The following is a 17812-nucleotide window of genomic DNA, read 5'->3' on the forward strand; positions in this document are numbered from 1 at the left end:
GGTTGTATCATCACAAGTTTATTATGTGACTATAAAAACACAACAAAAGACAAATAAAAAATACAGAGATGCAGTACATGAACATAATTAAATGTGATGTAAGGGAAAGGAACCCCATAGTTGTTTATTACAGACAATATAGACTTGTTTATTTACAGTCAATGGAAATTGTAAGTAACAACAATAACAGGGTTGTGTTAACGGGTTGGGTCAACAACCATGCATTCCTCCCCACAGTCCTCTAAAACAGGGTTTCCTAGCCGTGGTCAAGGGGGCCTACTGTGTGTCAGCTGGAGTGAAATCCTGTATGCACAGTAGACCTCCAAGATCAGAATGGGAAACACCTGCAAACAAACATGAAACGAATAATGAACAAACGATTACTGTAGCAGGGCCAATATAATAGAGAACCAAAAATATAAAACAGACAAAATAATAATAAATGAAACATTCTAACATGACTGAAGTTATACAATGGGGTCCATGGCTAGATCATTTAAATTACAAGAGATGGAAGAGCATATCATTTTGGGATGAGGGTAAAAAAATAAAATAAAAAAAAAGCGATGACTAAATAACTGAAAGAACAAAACCGTTATAAAACAAACGCCTGAGGTGTGTAGCTTGAGGTGAGTAGCTTCCTACTTCACCGTTTGGTCATTTGGCGTTAAATAGAACACTACAACATAGCAGTGCAGTCTGTCTCCAAGGTCATCTAACTAGAAAGAGAAAAAGAAAGAAAGAACAGTCTTGTTGCATTCTGGGGTTTAAAAAGAAATGAAAATCCTCTCCGAAATCATGAAAGAGCTGATAACTGTGTGTTTTGTTTTTCTGTGTGTGAGACTGTATGTGTGAGACTGTGTATGTGTGTGTGTGAGAGACTGTGTGCTTGAGAAATGTGAACCACAAAACATGATTGTACAACCATCTAACATGCCCATTTCAGGAAGAATAAGAAAGGTCTTTGGGGAGGAGAGAGAGAGAGAGAAAGGTAAAAGAAATTAGAACTAATATATAGTGATGGAGCATGTCCCAGGACTGAGCCTGTCTGAAAGTGAATCTAATGGAGGACCCTCTTTCTCTCCCCCAGTTAGAACCCACTTCCCCCAGACAGACCACGTTGCTCCTTCACACATACACACAGTAACAGGTTGTTGGTCAACAGGCAAACTGACGGTCCAGGCCGGTAAATTGGCAACTAATACATTGTTACACGGTGGTTCTCCTGCAATACTATTAAAATATCTTCTTCTTTTTGTTCTTTTCCAAGGTCCTGTAGGGGCGAGAGAGAGAGAGAGATGTTGATTAAGAGGCAGAGCTCTTCATAAGGAACTGTGTATACAGTATTCGCTGCAGTGTGTGATATCCAAGCAGCACTTTGGCTGAGCACTTTGCAGTTTTCAGCCTTTCAACAGGTGTGTATTGTCTAAAAGGGTGTGTTTTGATCTCTGCCCTTTCCCAACCCTTCAGACAAATCTGTTTCTCAAAAAATGGACACTAAGTAATATTCCATCATATTCTACGAAGGTACAGGATGAGGTGAGGAGTAGAAAAATAAATACTGTATTATACGACACCACAAAAATACAGTGGGGAAAAAAAGTATTTAGTCAGCCACCAATTGTGCAAGTTCTCCCACTTAAAAAGATGAGAGAGGCCTGTCATTTTCATCATAGGTACACATCAACTATGACAGACAAAATGAGAAAAAAAAATATCCAGAAAATCACATTGTAGGATTTTTAATGTATTTATTTGCAAATTATGGTGGAAAATAAGTATTTGGTCAATAACAAAAGTTTCTCAATACTTTGTTATATACCCTTTGTTGGCAATGACACAGGTCAAACGTTTTCTGTAAGTCTTCACAAGGTTTTCACACACTGTTGCTGGTATTTTGGCCCATTCCTCCATGCAGATCTCCTCTAGAGCAGTGATGTTTTGGGGCTGTCGCTGGGCAACACGGACTTTCAACTCCCTCCAAAGATTTTCTATGGGGTTGAGATCTGGAGACTGGAGACCTTCGTTGCCCGGGCGGTGTGTTTAGGATCATTGTCATGCTGAAAGACCCAGCCACGTTTCATCTTCAATGCCCTTGCTGATGGAAGGAGGTTTTCACTCAAAATCTCACAATACATGGCCCTATTCATTCTTTCCTTTACACGGATCAGTCGTCCTGGTCCCTTTGCAGAAAAACAGCCCCAAAGCATGATGTTTCCACCCCCGTGCTTCACAGTAGGTATGGTGTTCTTTGGATGCAACTCAGCATTCTTTGTCCTCCAAACACGACGAGTTGAGTTTTTACCAAAAAGTTATATTTTGGTTTCATCTGACCATATGACATTCTCCCAATCCTCTTCTGGATCATCCAAATGCACTCTAGCAAACTTCAGACGGGCCTGGACATGTACTGGCTTAAGCAGGGGGACACGTCTGGCACTGCAGGATTTGAGTCCCTGGCGGCGTAGTGTGTTACTGATGGTAGGCTTTGTTACTTTGGTCCCAGCTCTCTGCAGGTCATTCACTAGGTCCCCCCGTGTGGTTCTGGGATTTTTGCTCACCGTTCTTGTGATCATTTTGACCCCACGGGGTGAGATCTTGCGTGGAGCCCCAGATCGAGGGAGATTATCAGTGGTCTTGTATGTCTTCCATTTCCTAATAATTGCTCCCACAGTTGATTTCTTCAAACCAAGCTGCTTACCTATTGCAGATTCAGTCTTCCCTGCCTGGTGCAGGTCTACAATTTTGTTTCTGGTGTCCTTTGACAGCTCTTTGGTCTTGGCCATTGTGGAGTTTGGAGTGTGACTGTTTGAGGTTGTGGACAGGTGTCTTTTATACTGATAACAAGTTCAAACAGGTGCCATTAATACAGGTAACGAGTGGAGGACAGAGGAGCCTCTTAAAGAAGAAGTTACAGGTCTGTGAGAGCCAGAAATCTTGCTTGTTTGTAGGTGACCAAATACTTATTTTCCACCATAATTTGCAAATAAATTCATTAAAAATCCTACAATGTGATTTTCTGGAATTTGTTTTCTCAATTTGTCTGTCATAGTTGACGTGTACCTATGATGAAAATTACAGGCCTCTCATCTTTTTAAGTGGGAGAACTTGCACAATTGGTGGCTGACTAAATACTTTTTTCCCCCACTGTAGGTTGAACAATTGTTCATGGTTGACTCCATGTAATACTGTTCAATAGAAATGTATGTGTTGTAGTAGTGTGTTGTACCTGGAGGTGTCTAGTTTCTGTTGTTCCAGCACCCTCTGCTGCGCCTCCCAGTGGCTCTTCTCATCCTCCAGCTGGCGTCTCTTCTCCTCCAGCTCCTTGTGCTGGGCCTCCAGGTTCTTCTTCATCTGCTCGTGGCGCCGCTGGAGCTGCAGACAGGATACAGGACAGTTTGCACCATTTGCATGGCTGGAGTTGTGGGTGTGTATATATATGTTTGTGTGTTATATTCTTGTGTGCGCGTGCACGCATATACAGTATGTGTGTGTGTGTGTGTGACTGAGTATGATGTAATCACAGCTAGGACCATATTAAAACAACATTTCATCACATCTGTTGCTAAGAATCAGAGTTGGTGATGACTTGAAAGCGTTCAGTTATTCCCTTGGTGATTCTAAATCATAAGAATACATTGACATTTGAATATGATGATATCACATTTAAATAGAGCAACTTCAGTGGAATGTTTTGAATTTAGAATGTTTGGTTGTAAGGTGCCAATGTTGATTTGGAACTCAGATTGGTGGCAACACCCCAAGACTAGACATGTGACATGTTTCTCCTATCTTAGCTTGATTCATTTCTCAAAAATGAGTGACTTCATTCAGCAATTTGTCCAGGCTGTACCATGGATGGCATCATGGATAGCAGAGGTTGAGGGGGACAGCCCGGTTTCTGGCAGCGTGAGCCGTACTGGACGTCCCGGCTCAGACAGGTGGCCATGCTCCTTGAACACAGCTAGCACCTGTCTGAGCAGGAGCAGAACCGTCTGGTTGACTGGTACACGGAGGTGAGGAGTATGTTTCTCTTTTACAGAGCAACAGTGAGATAGACAATGGACATAATCATGCAGCATGAGAGGAGAAAGGCTTTGGAGTGGGAGGAGTGACCTGCAGTGTCTCTTTTCTGATGAGAAACTGGAAGCCATTCTGAGGGCTTCCTGTCTGCCTCTGAATCATCCTCTGATTGACAGCTCAAGCCCTCTATGGACTGTACCCATGTTGAATTACTAATGATGCATTTTGCAGTAGTAATTTAAAGTAAAATAAGACCTATTATCTATTTCTCTGTTAATAAATTAAATTAAAATTTAACCATTCAAAATTGTGGTGTGTCTTTTTAGTGAGATTGCTCTATGGAAAATGAATGAATAAACAAGGGACACACAAATTGAGTATTTTCAATGATTTGTGTGAAGGTGTTCTGTTAGGTTCCAGTACCTCTTGCTCAGAGTCTTTGAGCTTCTGGATCTTCTCCTTGACCTTCATCTCAAACACCTGTTCCATTTCCATCTCCATCTTCTTCATTTTGGCCACATGCTCCCTCCTCTCCTCCTCCATCTGGGCCAGGGGACTCCTGCAGGGTTGAGGCACGTACACACACAACATCCATCAAGCTAAAGCCTTGCACGCCAGCCCTAGCCCAGAGTAGTCAAACTCAGACTTTGGGCCAGGGTGGAAATTCCTGTCACCATCTCTGTTGCATACACTTATGCCTGGAGGAGGATGAGGAGGAGAAGCAGGGGAGAGGAAGATCCCTGGATGTGGAAGACCCAGCGATTCAATAGCCATTTCTGTCTATGTTAGTAAAGCCAAGCCATTGCGTCGCTGAGTTAGTGAACGTCACCAACAAGTCACCAACTAGCTCTAGTGGTACGGATGCTGAGTGAAGCTCACGAAGAAAGCAAGAGCCTAATCACAGGACCACAAATACGATTTTCCAGGAAGACTATTGGAGAGCATTCTACCAACACGTATTCAATGAAGATTTCTGGGCAGTTTGCTAGAGTGCCGTAGAATGATATCATCAATTTCATGACCTGGTAGGGGCATCTAGCATAAAGTAAAGAGCAGCATCTTTATGCAACACAGATATATGTACGAGGAAGAGGGAAAAACAGAGAGGAGAGAGAGTAAAAACATAGCTAACGTAAGGGGTTCTTGAAGAACTGAAATGACACTTACATGCCTTCATTTGTGTCAAATCTAAAAAAACAAACAGAAACATACACACACTTAGCATGCTGATATTATGATGACCATGCGTTAGAGTGCTATTCGCTAGCTAATGAATGCTGGTGGTTACTGTGATATAACAGTGCATCATTTTAGTGAGGTTCTCTGTACTTGGCTGTGAATTAGCAGTGGCTCAGGGTTATCAGACCGTGTTAGATCCAGCTGTGTGTGGGTGACTGTTAGTCCCTGTGATCAGGGGAGAGGATTGTGTTAGTGCAGGGCCTCGTCACCTTCCCTTCATCCACGCTGATACAGAAGACCTGGAATGGAGAGAAATGGAAAACAGAACCACATACAAACACCTTTGGTGGACTTTTGGTTAGTACTCACTTAGTCATTGGTCCCTTGTTCTTGTTGTTGTCCACTCCGTTGTATGTGACGGCTGCTAGCTTCCTGCTGCGGTAGTTCTCATAGTGGACGTTGTTGGTCACGTCCTTCAGGTCCTGCATGTGGGTTCTGGATCAAATCAAATTAAACTTTATTTAAACTGCATGTAGGTTCTGGAACAAGAACACAGAACAGAACCACTGAAATCAAATCACTTTATTTACAACTGAAATTAACCACAGCAATACACTTTACAGTACAAAACAATAATGACACTAAAATACATTTAAACAGTCAGAGAGAGCAGTGAGGAACGACATGGCGCTGAAAACTGGCACCATAATCTCTCTGCCATCTGCTGCTGCTCATGCAGCGTTTAAAACAGGACACTCAGTGGAGCATGACCATAATGCAGAGGTGTGTGTGTGTGTTATAACGGTACCTGATGAGCATGTTTCTCAGGATGGTGAAGTCACAGTGCTCTCCATTCTCCACTAGAGATAGAGAGAGAAAGAGAAATAGAAAGATAAGGGAGGAAGAGTTAGAGAACAGTCAGTCACCACAAGGGGGTGTGGCAGTCACAGGAGGGAGAGAGAGCCAGAGTGAGCGCTTGAGAGCTAGGCACAGCTCCAGGTAAGATCTTAATCGCATACTCCTCGCAAAACCCATTGGAGGAGAAGGTCAGGGACCTCTGGCTTTCTCATCCAATGGGTTCTGAGAAGGTGACGAGGAGAGAGGACGCGATGACAATGCGATTTAGATCTTCCCCTAGAGAGCTGTGGGGAATAGACAGGGAGGAGTGTATGGGTGTAATACTGTCAGCAGCCACATGGTGGTGGCAGACGCCACATTTTTATTTAACCTTCATTTAACTAGGATGATCCATCCCCCCGAGAAAAAAAGAAAAAAAAAAGAAAAAAAGAAAAAAGAATAAATTCTTATTTACAATGATGACCTACCCCGGCCAAACCCGGACAACGCTGGGCCAATTGCGCGCCGCCCTATGGGACTCCCAATCAATTGTGCTACAGCATGGAATCAAACCAGGGTCTGCAGTGACGCCTCTAGCACTGAGATGCAGTGCCTTAGACCGCTGCGCCACTCAGGAGTCCATATACTCTCCCATATATACTAAATCCCCTGAGGTTTCTGTCTGACTGCTGTGTGTAGGGAGTGGATCACATAGCTGAAGAGTGGCCTTGCAATCTCCCGCCCTCTCTATGGTGCCAGAAACATTTTTTACATTCCAAAACTCACTCCCCATGGGCGGGTAACATTCAACCGCCACTGAGGTAGTCTCTAGTAGTAGTAATCGCACAGTTCATCCAGTCGAGAGCGCACAACTCTACTGTCTTATCCTTAACTACAGTCACACACACATAAAATAAATCATTACAGATCAAAGACCATGACTTGTAATCGGGTCATTGACAGAGATAAAGAGCTGTATCTGAATGTTAGAGTTTAGGGTAGAACTGATTATACCATTTACTCATCCAGCGGTAGAAAACAGTGGGGAACAGAGAGGGGATATGAAGGAGTTCTGGGGTTAGAGTGTATGTATGTATGTGTGTGTTGTGTGCATTTGTGTGTGTGTGTGTATGTACGTGATTTGAGCTCTGGGGTGATGACTGCTGGGGTCGTGAGGTTAAAGTTCAGAAGAGCTAGCTAAACTTCATAAACATGTCTACTCTACTAAGACCAGTGCTGTAGATTCTAGACTAATTTACAACCGTTCATTACATGGGGTTATATTCAAGTTAAAAAAGAGCATATCCAATTTGTACCCATCAAGTCAGTTTGAGTTTGAAAAAGACAATGCAGAGGCATGAACAGGAGACGCGTGTAAAATGGTCAACCAGTCCTCTCTCAATTCATCTCTCCCGGTGAGCTGCTGCATTCCTGTGTGGAAATAGTTCTTAGTCGGATGCATTAATTGTGTTTTTGAGGTAGTGGAACAATTTTTTTATGAGTGCTAAGGCACTCTTGCAGCTTCCTGTCGTTCTGTCTGTCTGTCTAGCATCAAAGAAAACTGAACACACATATCCTGTTGAGTAGATACAGGACTGTCTGCTCAAAACACACCTCTCCATCTAAACGGCTGTTCTATTGAGTGAAAGTAGAACTAAATCGTTACACTTGTTGATACATAGCAACGGTCATTTTCATTTTTTAAGACATTAACAAATGTCATTTTCGTTGTATGCAATATGACCTAAGTACTACTCTATTTGTGTGTTTAGAACATTGCATGGTCATTATGTCACCAGTAGATAATGCTGAGTTTTAGCAGACAGCATTTTATCACTCAAGACACACAGACACACACACACAGCCAGAGAAAACATACAGTGGGGAAAAAAAGTATTTAGTCAGCCACCAATTGTGCAAGTTCTCCCACTTAAAAAGATGAGAGAGGCCTGTAATTTTCATCATAGGTACACGTCAACTATGACAGACAAATTGAGGAAAAAAAATCCAGAAAATCACATTGTAGGATTTTTTATTAATTAATTTGCAAATTATGGTGGAAAATAAGTATTTGGTCTCCTACAAACAAGCAAGATTTCTGGCTCTCACAGACCTGTAACAACTTCTTTAAGAGGCTCCTCTGTCCTCCACTCGATACCTGTATTAATGGCACCTGTTTGAACTTGTTATCAGTATAAAAGACACCTGTCCACAACCTCAAACAGTCACACTCCAAACTCCACTATGGCCAAGACCAAAGAGCTGTCAAAGGACACCAGAAACAAAATTGTAGACCTGCACCAGGCTGGGAAGACTGAATCTGCAATAGGTAAGCAGCTTGGTTTGAAGAAATCAACCGTGGGAGCAATTATTAGGAAATGGAAGACATACAAGACCACTGATAATCTCCCTCGATCTGGGGCTCCACGCAAGATCTCACCCCGTGGGGTCAAAATGATCACAAGAACGGTGAGCAAAAATCCCAGAACCACACGGGGGGACCTAGTGAATGACCTGCAGAGAGCTGGGACCAAATTAACAAAGCCTACCATCAGTAACACACTACGCCGCCAGGGACTCAAATCCTGCAGTGCCAGACGTGTCCCCCTGCTTAAGCCAGTACATGTCCAGGCCCGTCTGAAGTTTGCTAGAGTGCATTTGGATGATCCAGAAGAGGATATGGAGAATGTCATATGGTCAGATGAAACCAAAATAGAACTTTTTGGTAAAAAACTAAACTCGTCGTGTTTGGAGGACAAAGAATGCTGAGTTGCATCCAAAGAACAACATACCTACTGTGAAGCATGGGGGTGGAAACATCATGCTTTGGGGCAGTTTTTCTGCAAAGGGACCAGGACGACTGATCCATGTAAAGGAAAGAATGAATGGGGCCATGTATCGTGAGATTTTGAGTGAAAACCTCCTTCCATCAGCAAGGGCATTGAAGATGAAACGTGGCTGGGTCTTTCAGTATGACAATGATCCCAAACACACCGCCCAGGCAACGAAGGAGTGGCTTCGTAAGAAGCATTTCAAGGTCCTGGAGTGGCCTAGCCAGTCTCCAGATTTCAACCCCATAGAAAATCTTTGGAGGGAGTTGAAAGTCTGTGTTGCCCAGCGACAGCCCCAAAACATCACTGCTCTAGAGGAGATCTGCATGGAGGAATGGGCCAAAATACCAGCAACAGTGTGTGAAAACCTTGTGAAGACTTACAGAAAACGTTTGACCTGTGTCATTGCCAACAAAGGGCATATAACAAAGTATTGAGAAACTTTTGTTATTGACCAAATACCTATTTTCCACCATAATTTGCAAATAAATTCATAAAAAATCCTACAATGTGATTTTCTGGATTTTTTTTCCTCATTTTGTCTGTCATAGTTGATGTGTACCTATGATGAAAATTACAGGCCTCTCTCATCTTTTTAAGTGGGAGAACTTGCACAATTGGTGGCTGACTAAATACTTTTTTTCCCCACTGTAAGTCTATGTTGACAACAAAACATACCTCTAAATGTCAACTGTTGGGCAGGAGGCTACTGAACTTTAACCTGGTTCTAGTAATCTAATGTTTAGTATAGGAATAGTGTTACATTTGTACTCTTTTTGCAGCCATGTAAATACTTGTGTAACTTCAACTATGTGAGCTGAAACTAGAAATGTAGATGGAACTAGAAATGTGAGCATTTGCATTGAGACACAGATTGGGGCTAAGGGGCAAAGCAGAACTGTCATTCTAAGTCAAACATGACCTGCAGATGCACTTCCCCCAACACACACACACAAACTATAGGCAGAGTGCCGTTGCCAGGATAATGTATTAACCTTATAGTAGGGTGAGATAGACTGTATTACTTCCACACATAAACCTTTCAAAGTTAAACCCATAGACACAGTATGTGTAGGACAACCTTTGTGCTAATATGGAATAACACCCAGAGACTGGTGTGTGTGTGTGTGTGTGTGTGTGTGTGTGTGTGTGTGTGTGTGTGTCCAGGCCAGTACCTGACTGTGACCTCTGACCCATTACTCCTCACCTTCCGCCACACCCCAGGGGTACTGCCTCCCTCGCACCCGCTTGTCGTTGACCACGATGATGGTGTTGCTACCAACAACAGCCAGGGGTAAGCGATCCTGCAGGAGGGAGGAACAACTGTTACACAATAAAAATAAATAAAAACCTGTTAGACAAGGCTATGTGGCAACACACACAGTCCACAGAAGTCAACTTTTGTGTGAACTTCGCTGCGGTGAAGTATATTCACGAGGTTACCCTTTTTTTAAAAATTGGATGGAAGATTGACTGGAGATAAAGTAGTGTATTGATATCACAGCAGCTCTAATGCCAGTGACAGTTGAGAACAGTGCTTACTTAGTGTGTGTGTGTGTGTGTGTGTGTGTGTGTACAGTACAGTCGGAAAGTATTCAGACCCTTGACCTTTTCCACATTTTGTTACGTTACAGCCTTATTCTAAAATGGATTCAATAGTTTTTTCCTCTCAATCTACACACAATACCCCATAATGACAAAACAAAAACAGGTTTTTAGAAACATAAAAACATAAATATCTTATTTACATAAGTATTCAGACCCTTTGCTATGAGACTCGAAATTGAGCTCAGGTGCATCCTGTTTCCATTGATCATCCTTGATGTTTCTACAACTTGATTGGAGTCCACCTGTGGTAAATTGAATTGATTGGACATTCTTTGGAAAGGCACAAACCTGTCTATATAAGGTCCCACAGTTGACAGAGAAAAAACCAAGCCATGAGGTCGAAAGAATTGTCCGTAGAGCTCCGAGACAGGATTGTGTCGAGGCACAGATCTGGGGAAAGTACAACAAATTGTCTGCAGCATTGAAGATCACCAAGAACACAGTGGCCTCCATCATTCTTAAATATAAGTTTGGAACCACCAAGCCTCTTCCTAGAGCTGGCCGCCCGGCAAAACTGAGCAAGGGCCTTGGTCAGGGAGGTGACCAAGAACCCGATTGTCACTCTGACAGAGCTCCAGAGTTCCTCTGTTGTGATGGGAGAACCTTCCAGAGAACCTTCCAGAAGGACAACCATCTCTGCAACACTCCACCAATCAGGCCTTTATGGTAGAGTGGCCAGACAGAAGCCACTACTCAGTAAAAGGCACACGACAGCCTGCTTGGAGTTTCCCAAAAGGAACCTAAAGACTGTCAAGACCATGAGAAACAAGATTCTCTGGTCTGATTAAACCAAGACGTAACTCTTTGGCCTGAATGCCAAGCGTCACGTGTGGAGGAAACCTGGCACCAACTCTACGATGAAGCATGGTGGTGGCAGCATCATGCTGTGGGGATGTTTTTCAGCAGCAGGGACTGGGAGACAAGTCAGGATCAAGGGAAAGATGAACGGAGCAAAGTACAGAGAGATCCTTGATGAAAACCTGCTCCAGAGCGCTCAGGACCTCAGACTGGGGCGAAGGTTCACCTTCCAACAGGACAACGACCCTAAGCACACAGCCAAGACAACGCAGGAGTGGCTTCGGGACAAGTCTCTGAATGTCCTCGAGTGGCCCAACAAGAGCTCGGACTTGAACCCGATCTCTGGAGAGACCTGAAAATAGCTGTGCAGCGACGTTCCTATCCAACCTGACAGAGCTTGAGAGGATCTGCAGAGAAAAATGGGAGAAACTCCCCAAATACAGGTGTGCCAAGCTTGTAGCATCATACCCAAGAAGACTCGAGGCTGTAATCGCTGCTAAAGGTGCGTCAACAAAGTACTGAGTAAAGGCTCTGAATACTTATATAAATGTGTTAATTCAGTTTATTTACAAATATATATATTTTTTACAGTTTGGAATTAGGTGACCCGAAAAAAATGCTTCCTCCCAAGGATTTAAATGGCAGAAAAATCCCTTCTCTGTATGGCCCTATGGTAGCTAACTAACCACTCAGTCTCTATGGTAGCTAACTAACCACTCAGTCTCTATGGTAGCTAACTAACCACTCAGTCTCTATGGTAGCTAACTAACCACTCAGTCTCTATGGTAGCTAACTAACCACTCAGTCTCTATGGTAGATAACTAACCACTCAGTCTCTATGGTAGCTAACTAACCACTCAGTCTCTATGGTAGCTAACTAACCACTCAGTCTCTATGGTAGCTAACTAACCACTCAGTCTCTATGGTAGCTAACTAACCACTCAGTCTCTATGGTAGCTAACTAACCACTCAGTCTCTATGGTAGCTAACTAACCACTCAGTCTCTATGGTAGCTAACTAACCACTCAGTCTCTATGGTAGCTAACTAACCACTCAGTCTCTTCTCTTGTCAATACTGGGGCTGGTGGGGCCAGTACAGCCAAAAACACTAGTGTTAGATTTATTGGATTTATGTTATGCCTTCAGCAGGGCTGTAAACACGACATACCGTGATAAAGATGTCCGTGTTCATGTTTGTCAAGTTTTTTCTCTTATATTCAATTCCATCTCTTGGGTGGAGAATGAAAGCAGTGTGTGTGTGTGTGTGTGTTTGGGCACTGGGAGAATCCAAACCTTGATCTTCTTGACTATCTTGTTCTCCTCCTCATCGTCGGTCTCTGGGAACTCGTAGATCTTGATTTTGTGCTCCGTGATTTCTCGCATTATCTATAAAGACAGGAGGGGAGGGAGAGAGGAAAAAGCGAGAGAAAGGTGAGAGCAAGGGGATGGTGGGACAAAGAGAGAGAAAGCAGGAAAGAGAGAAAGATGAGAGAGATCGAGATGATATTTAATCATGTGAGTCCTGCTCCCCTCTGGTTGTGTCTATCTAGGCCAACGAGTCACAAATATCAATACTCACTCACGCTGAAGGGTCAGTCAATAGACAGGATGAGGAAACTGTGCTCAGCACACACACACACACTCGCTCTGTGCAACAACTGTGCATCACTTATTTATTGCATGGGTTCTCTCCCACAGGAATAGCTTGCATACACTACTAATCACACACAACTCACAAACTATCGACTTCTGCATTCAGAGAAAGACGTGTTTTTTAAACAAACCATAAACACACAGGTCACCCATAACACACAGTATGTACACACATACCTGCTTCTTGAACTGTTGGCACTCCTCAGGAGTCATTGTGTCAGCTTTGGCGATGAGCGGGATGATGTTCACTTTTTCATGTAACCGCTTCATGAACTCTATATCAAGAGGCTTCAATCTGGAGAGAGAGAAGAGAAAAACTCAGATTTCACAGCTTGGATGACCTCAGGACTAAAAAAAAACAGCATTTCCTGTCCAGAATTAATCTCCCTCTCCACGGCAGCATTGCTGCTGAAACTGCACATCTGGCCGGCCCACAACACACTGTAAATCCACTGAGCAGAACAGGATTCTTCTGTTCTGTCTTCCTGAAAACTGCTCTAATTTAAACAGCCATCACATTGGTATTTCATACAGAGCTACAGACTCCAGTCTGTTTGTGAAAGGAGATGCTGGGATATCTAAACAACGTTGAATCCTGGCACGCAGACAAGAAAAAACTAAAGGGCATGCCAACATGTACAAGTCTCCGGTCTGACTTGGCTGGCTGTGGCTAGATGAAACTTTATGTTCAGAGAGTTAGATCAAAAGAGCAGAATGAATCTTCACACTGTGAGGAATGATTGTGTTTCAGTCTTCATTTTGAAAGATCAGTGTGTGTGAACACACACTTGGCCTACATTCACACTTTTCTCTCTGCCCTGGGTCCAGCTGTGCTGAGAGAGTCCCATGGGGACACAGAGGAAGAGACAGATGTTAAATGTGAATAGAGCCATATGGTGCTAGTCCTCTTGGATAACCTCAGACAGAAGCCAGCCAGGCAGGCCAGGCACATGAAGAGCAGAACAGAACAAGGACTTGGTCAGAGAAGACGGTGAGGAGCACTGACATCCAAACGGAGAGAGCGCTGGCCTGTCAAATGACCCTTTGTTTATGGGGAGCACAGAGTAGCCCAGTGTAGAGATGTAATGTAACAGCAGGGAGAGCTGAGTGTTGAGCAGAGCAGGGCACGGACTGGAGACAAGATACAGAGAGGAGAAACTGAGCCTCCAACAAAGTGAGCCCAGGAGAGGACAGATTACGTAAATGTCCCAGTGTGCCTCTCAGCAGCCCCAGTAGGGTGGGGCGGGAAGCGCAGCTAGGCTTAAATGAACAGTGACAGCTTGACTCCACACCAGGGGCAGGAGGGTGGATGACCAGCTAACAACATGTAAACAGTCTTAGGCTGCACATTACAGTGCATTCTTAAAGTATTCAGACCCCTTCCCTTTTTCCACATTTTGTTATGTTACAGCCTTACTCTAAAATTGATGTAATTATTTTTTCCCCCTCATCAATCTACACACAATACCCTATAATGACAAAGCAAAAACAGGTTTTTAGAAATGTTTGCTAATCTATCATTTAAAAAACAAACAGAAATATCTTATTTACATAACTATTCAGACCCTTTGCTATGATACTCGAAATTGAGCTCAGGTGCATCCTGTTTCCATTGATCATCCTTGAGATGTTTCTACAACTTGATTGGAGTACACCTGTGGTAAATTCAATGGATTGGACATTATTTGGAAAGGCACACACCTGTCTATATAAGGTCCCACAGTTGACAGGGCATCTCAGAGCAAAAACCAAGCCATGAGGTCGAAGGAATTGTCCATAGAGCTGAGACAGGATTGTGTCGAGGCACAGATCTGGGGAAGGGTACCAAAAAATGTCTGCAGCATTGAAGGTCCCCAAGAACACAGTGGCCTCCATCATTCTTAAAATGGAGCTGGCCGCCGGCCAAACTGAGCAATTGAGGGAGAAGGACCTTGGTCAGGGAGGTCACTGACAGAGCTCCAGAGTTCCTCTGTGGAGATGGGAGAACCTTCCAGAAGGATAACCATCTCTGCAGCCCTCCACCAAATCAGGCCTTACATTTTAGTCATTTTAGCAGACGCTCTTATCCAGAGCGACTTACAGTTAGTGAGTGCATACATTTTCATACTGGCCCCCGTGGGATTCGAACCCACAACCCTGGCGTTGCAAGGGCCATGCTCTACCAACTGAGCTACACAGGGCCTTTATGGTAGAGTGGCCAGACGGAAGCCACTCCTCAGTAAAAGGCACATGACAGCCCGCTTGGAGTTTGCCAAAAGGCACCTAAAGAATTCTCAGACCACGAGAAACAAGATTCTCTGGTCTCATGAAACCAAGATTGAACTCTTTGGCCTGAATGGCAAGCGTCACATCTGGAAGAAACCAGGCACCGCTTATCACCTGGCCAATACCATCCCCAGGTGAAGCATGGTGGTGTTAGAATCATGCTGTGGGAATGTTTTTCAGCGGCAGGGACTGGGAGACTAGTCAGGATCGAGGGAAAGATAAACGGAGCAAAGTACAGAAAGATTCTTGATGAAAACCTGCTCCAGAGCGCTCAGGACCTCAGACTGGGGCGAAGGTTCACCTTCCAACAGGACAATGACCCTAAGCACACAGCCAAGACAACGCAGGAGTGGCTTCGGGACAAGTATCTGAATGTCCTTGAGTGGCCCAGCCAGAGCCCGGACTTGAACCCGATCGAACATCTCTGGAGAAACCTGAAAATAGCTGTGCAGCGGCGCTCCCCATCCAACCTGACAGAGCTTGAGAGGATATGCAGAGAAGAATGGGAGAAACTCCCCAAATACAGGTGTGCCAAGCTTGTAGCGTCATACCCAAGAAGACACGAGGCTGTAATCGCTGCCAAAGGTGCTTCTACAAAGTAAAGTATATACTTATGTAAACTTTATAGTTTTTTTTTTTTTATAAATGTGCAAACATTTCTAAAAACCTGTTTTACTTTGTCATAATGTGGTATTGTGTGTAGATTGATGAGGGGGGGGAAAAAACAATACGGCTGTAACGTAACAAAATGTGGAAAAAGTCAAGGGGTCTGAATACTTTCCGAATGCACTGTAGTTGTACTACTCATTTCTTCCCGTGACCAATACCCTGTCTAGTCTGCCCTGTTAGGGAACAGTCTCAAGAGCCTCAAGATCATGCTCAATTAACCCTTGAAGAATTATTTAAATTTTCAGAAGCAACACGACAATTTCAACTCTGTGATTCACGACTGAATTTTTATGTTGTTTTTCAGCTGCAGTACCTACCCGTGTCCAGAGGGGGCGATGAAGTAGAGGCAGCAGTGCACTCTGTTGTCAGGCATTTGCCGTCTGTTGACCCGGGACTCTGAGTTTAGGTAATCCTCAAACTTACTGTCGATGTGATCGATGACTGGCTGCCAGCTATAGGAGAGCAGAGCACACATACATTACTTAATGTCAGGTAACATTGTGTCTACATTTAATGTAGAATATACACATTCAGATAGAGATATAGGGCAGGCTAGTCAGTCAGTCAGCCGGTTAACCGGCCAGCCAGTCAGACGTACCAGTTACTGTTGTCGACAGCGTCCCCGAACCCTGGCGTGTCAACGATGGTGAGAAGAAGCTGAACTCCTCCTTCCTTTACCAGCACCTTAGACTGCTCCACCTGAGATTGTAGAGAACACTAAATAATTACAACAAAGACGTGTAGAAATTCAGCACAGAATCATGTTGAACTTCCAAAAACACCATTACATCAATCTCTTCCCATTTATGGTTCATTTGAATAGGGCAGGGTTTCCCAAACTCGGTCCTCGAGACCCCAAGGGGTGCACATTTTGGTTTTTGCCCTAGCACTACACTGTTGATAAAAAACAAAAACGTGCACCCCTTTGTGTCCCAAGGACCAAGTTTGAGAAACGCTGGAATAGGGACATGTACAAACATATTGACACATTGAAAAAAATAATCATCCGATGCGTTGCATCATAGCGTGTATAAGAAATAATAACTAATCGTTACAGTTTGCAGTCTCTCCACCTCAAAGCACTCCTCCTCTGTTGAGGGGATGGGCTCAGACTCAGGGGCTTGGTTAGGAGGTCTGACAGTCCTTTCCTTTCATCTTTATCTAGAAAGTGTCTGTTCGGAGAAGTTAGCTACCCATCAAACTACAAAAGCCCAGGTAGAAAAAAATGTGGCATTATATCACAGATATCACGGATATAAATCACAGATAGAGATACGCTTGTGGAAGGTTGCCAGCCAGGCAGACTGTGAGGATGAATCCAGCAACACGGTCTTAGAAGATCTTTGACCTTAGACCCAGAGAGAGCTGTATTTGGCTGCCCACCTGGAGTGTCCAGTAAGGGGTGTACAGAGCGGCTTGCAGAGTGGCCTCTTAGCTGATCAGAGAGCTTTAAAATCAGCAGGCGAGCCAGACCAGCACTTGTAATTAGCAGATGAGCTGCACTTCAATTAATTAAATCAGGAGGAACATATGGAAGGCCTGCCGTGTTCCGCTCAGATTGCAATGGAAGCCATCATTGTGTATGTACAGTAAAAGCAAGCTCAGCTTTAGCAGTTGTACACAGACCCCAACATAAAACACTACTATACCTCATGCTTTCACACACATCATATCACAACTGGATGTACTTCGTGATATAAGCGGCCTTACTACCATTTTGTTTACTTGATGACATACTTCATTGCTGTAGGACCATTTTGAGAAAGCCAGCCCAGCCGGCAGCCCATGGTTTCCCAAAGAGCAGCACATTTCAGTTTAACCACAGGCAGCTAAACTGAGCCGTCACCTTCCACTTAGACAGCGCCACAGAATGCCCGTGGTCTGGGCCCGAGGCTGGGTTACGGCTGCTCTCCCTCTGCCCACCAGCTGGGCCCTGGCTAAAGGCTTCC

The 17812-nt window shown here is 44.0% G+C and overlaps 1 protein-coding gene across 5 annotated transcripts in view; it reads right to left on the bottom strand.

The window, feature by feature from the left end:
• Nucleotides 1-17812, bottom strand: part of LOC311131967 (septin-7) — a gene marked incomplete at its 5' end in the record, with an annotated part of 40087 nt that continues 22275 nt past the window's right edge. For 3 of the 5 annotated variants that reach the window (XM_084165096.1, XM_084165097.1, XM_084165094.1), the window contains 11 exons: nucleotides 1-1273; nucleotides 3230-3375; nucleotides 4447-4582; nucleotides 5191-5211; nucleotides 5572-5697; nucleotides 6011-6062; nucleotides 10078-10174; nucleotides 12570-12662; nucleotides 13107-13224; nucleotides 16181-16315; nucleotides 16462-16562. In XM_084165096.1, coding sequence (XP_084021222.1) covers nucleotides 1237-1273; nucleotides 3230-3375; nucleotides 4447-4582; nucleotides 5191-5211; nucleotides 5572-5697; nucleotides 6011-6062; nucleotides 10078-10174; nucleotides 12570-12662; nucleotides 13107-13224; nucleotides 16181-16315; nucleotides 16462-16562 — 1062 coding nt within the window. In that variant the 3' untranslated portion in view covers nucleotides 1-1236. The remainder of the gene's footprint in view (nucleotides 1274-3229; nucleotides 3376-4446; nucleotides 4583-5190; nucleotides 5212-5571; nucleotides 5698-6010; nucleotides 6063-10077; nucleotides 10175-12569; nucleotides 12663-13106; nucleotides 13225-16180; nucleotides 16316-16461; nucleotides 16563-17812) is intronic. The other 2 variants (XM_084165098.1, XM_084165095.1) reach the window with 1 other exon arrangement.

The sequence above is a fragment of the Coregonus lavaretus genome (assembly GCF_964263955.1).
Source record: "Coregonus lavaretus genome assembly, chromosome: 7".
Lineage (NCBI taxonomy): Eukaryota > Metazoa > Chordata > Actinopteri > Salmoniformes > Salmonidae > Coregonus > Coregonus lavaretus.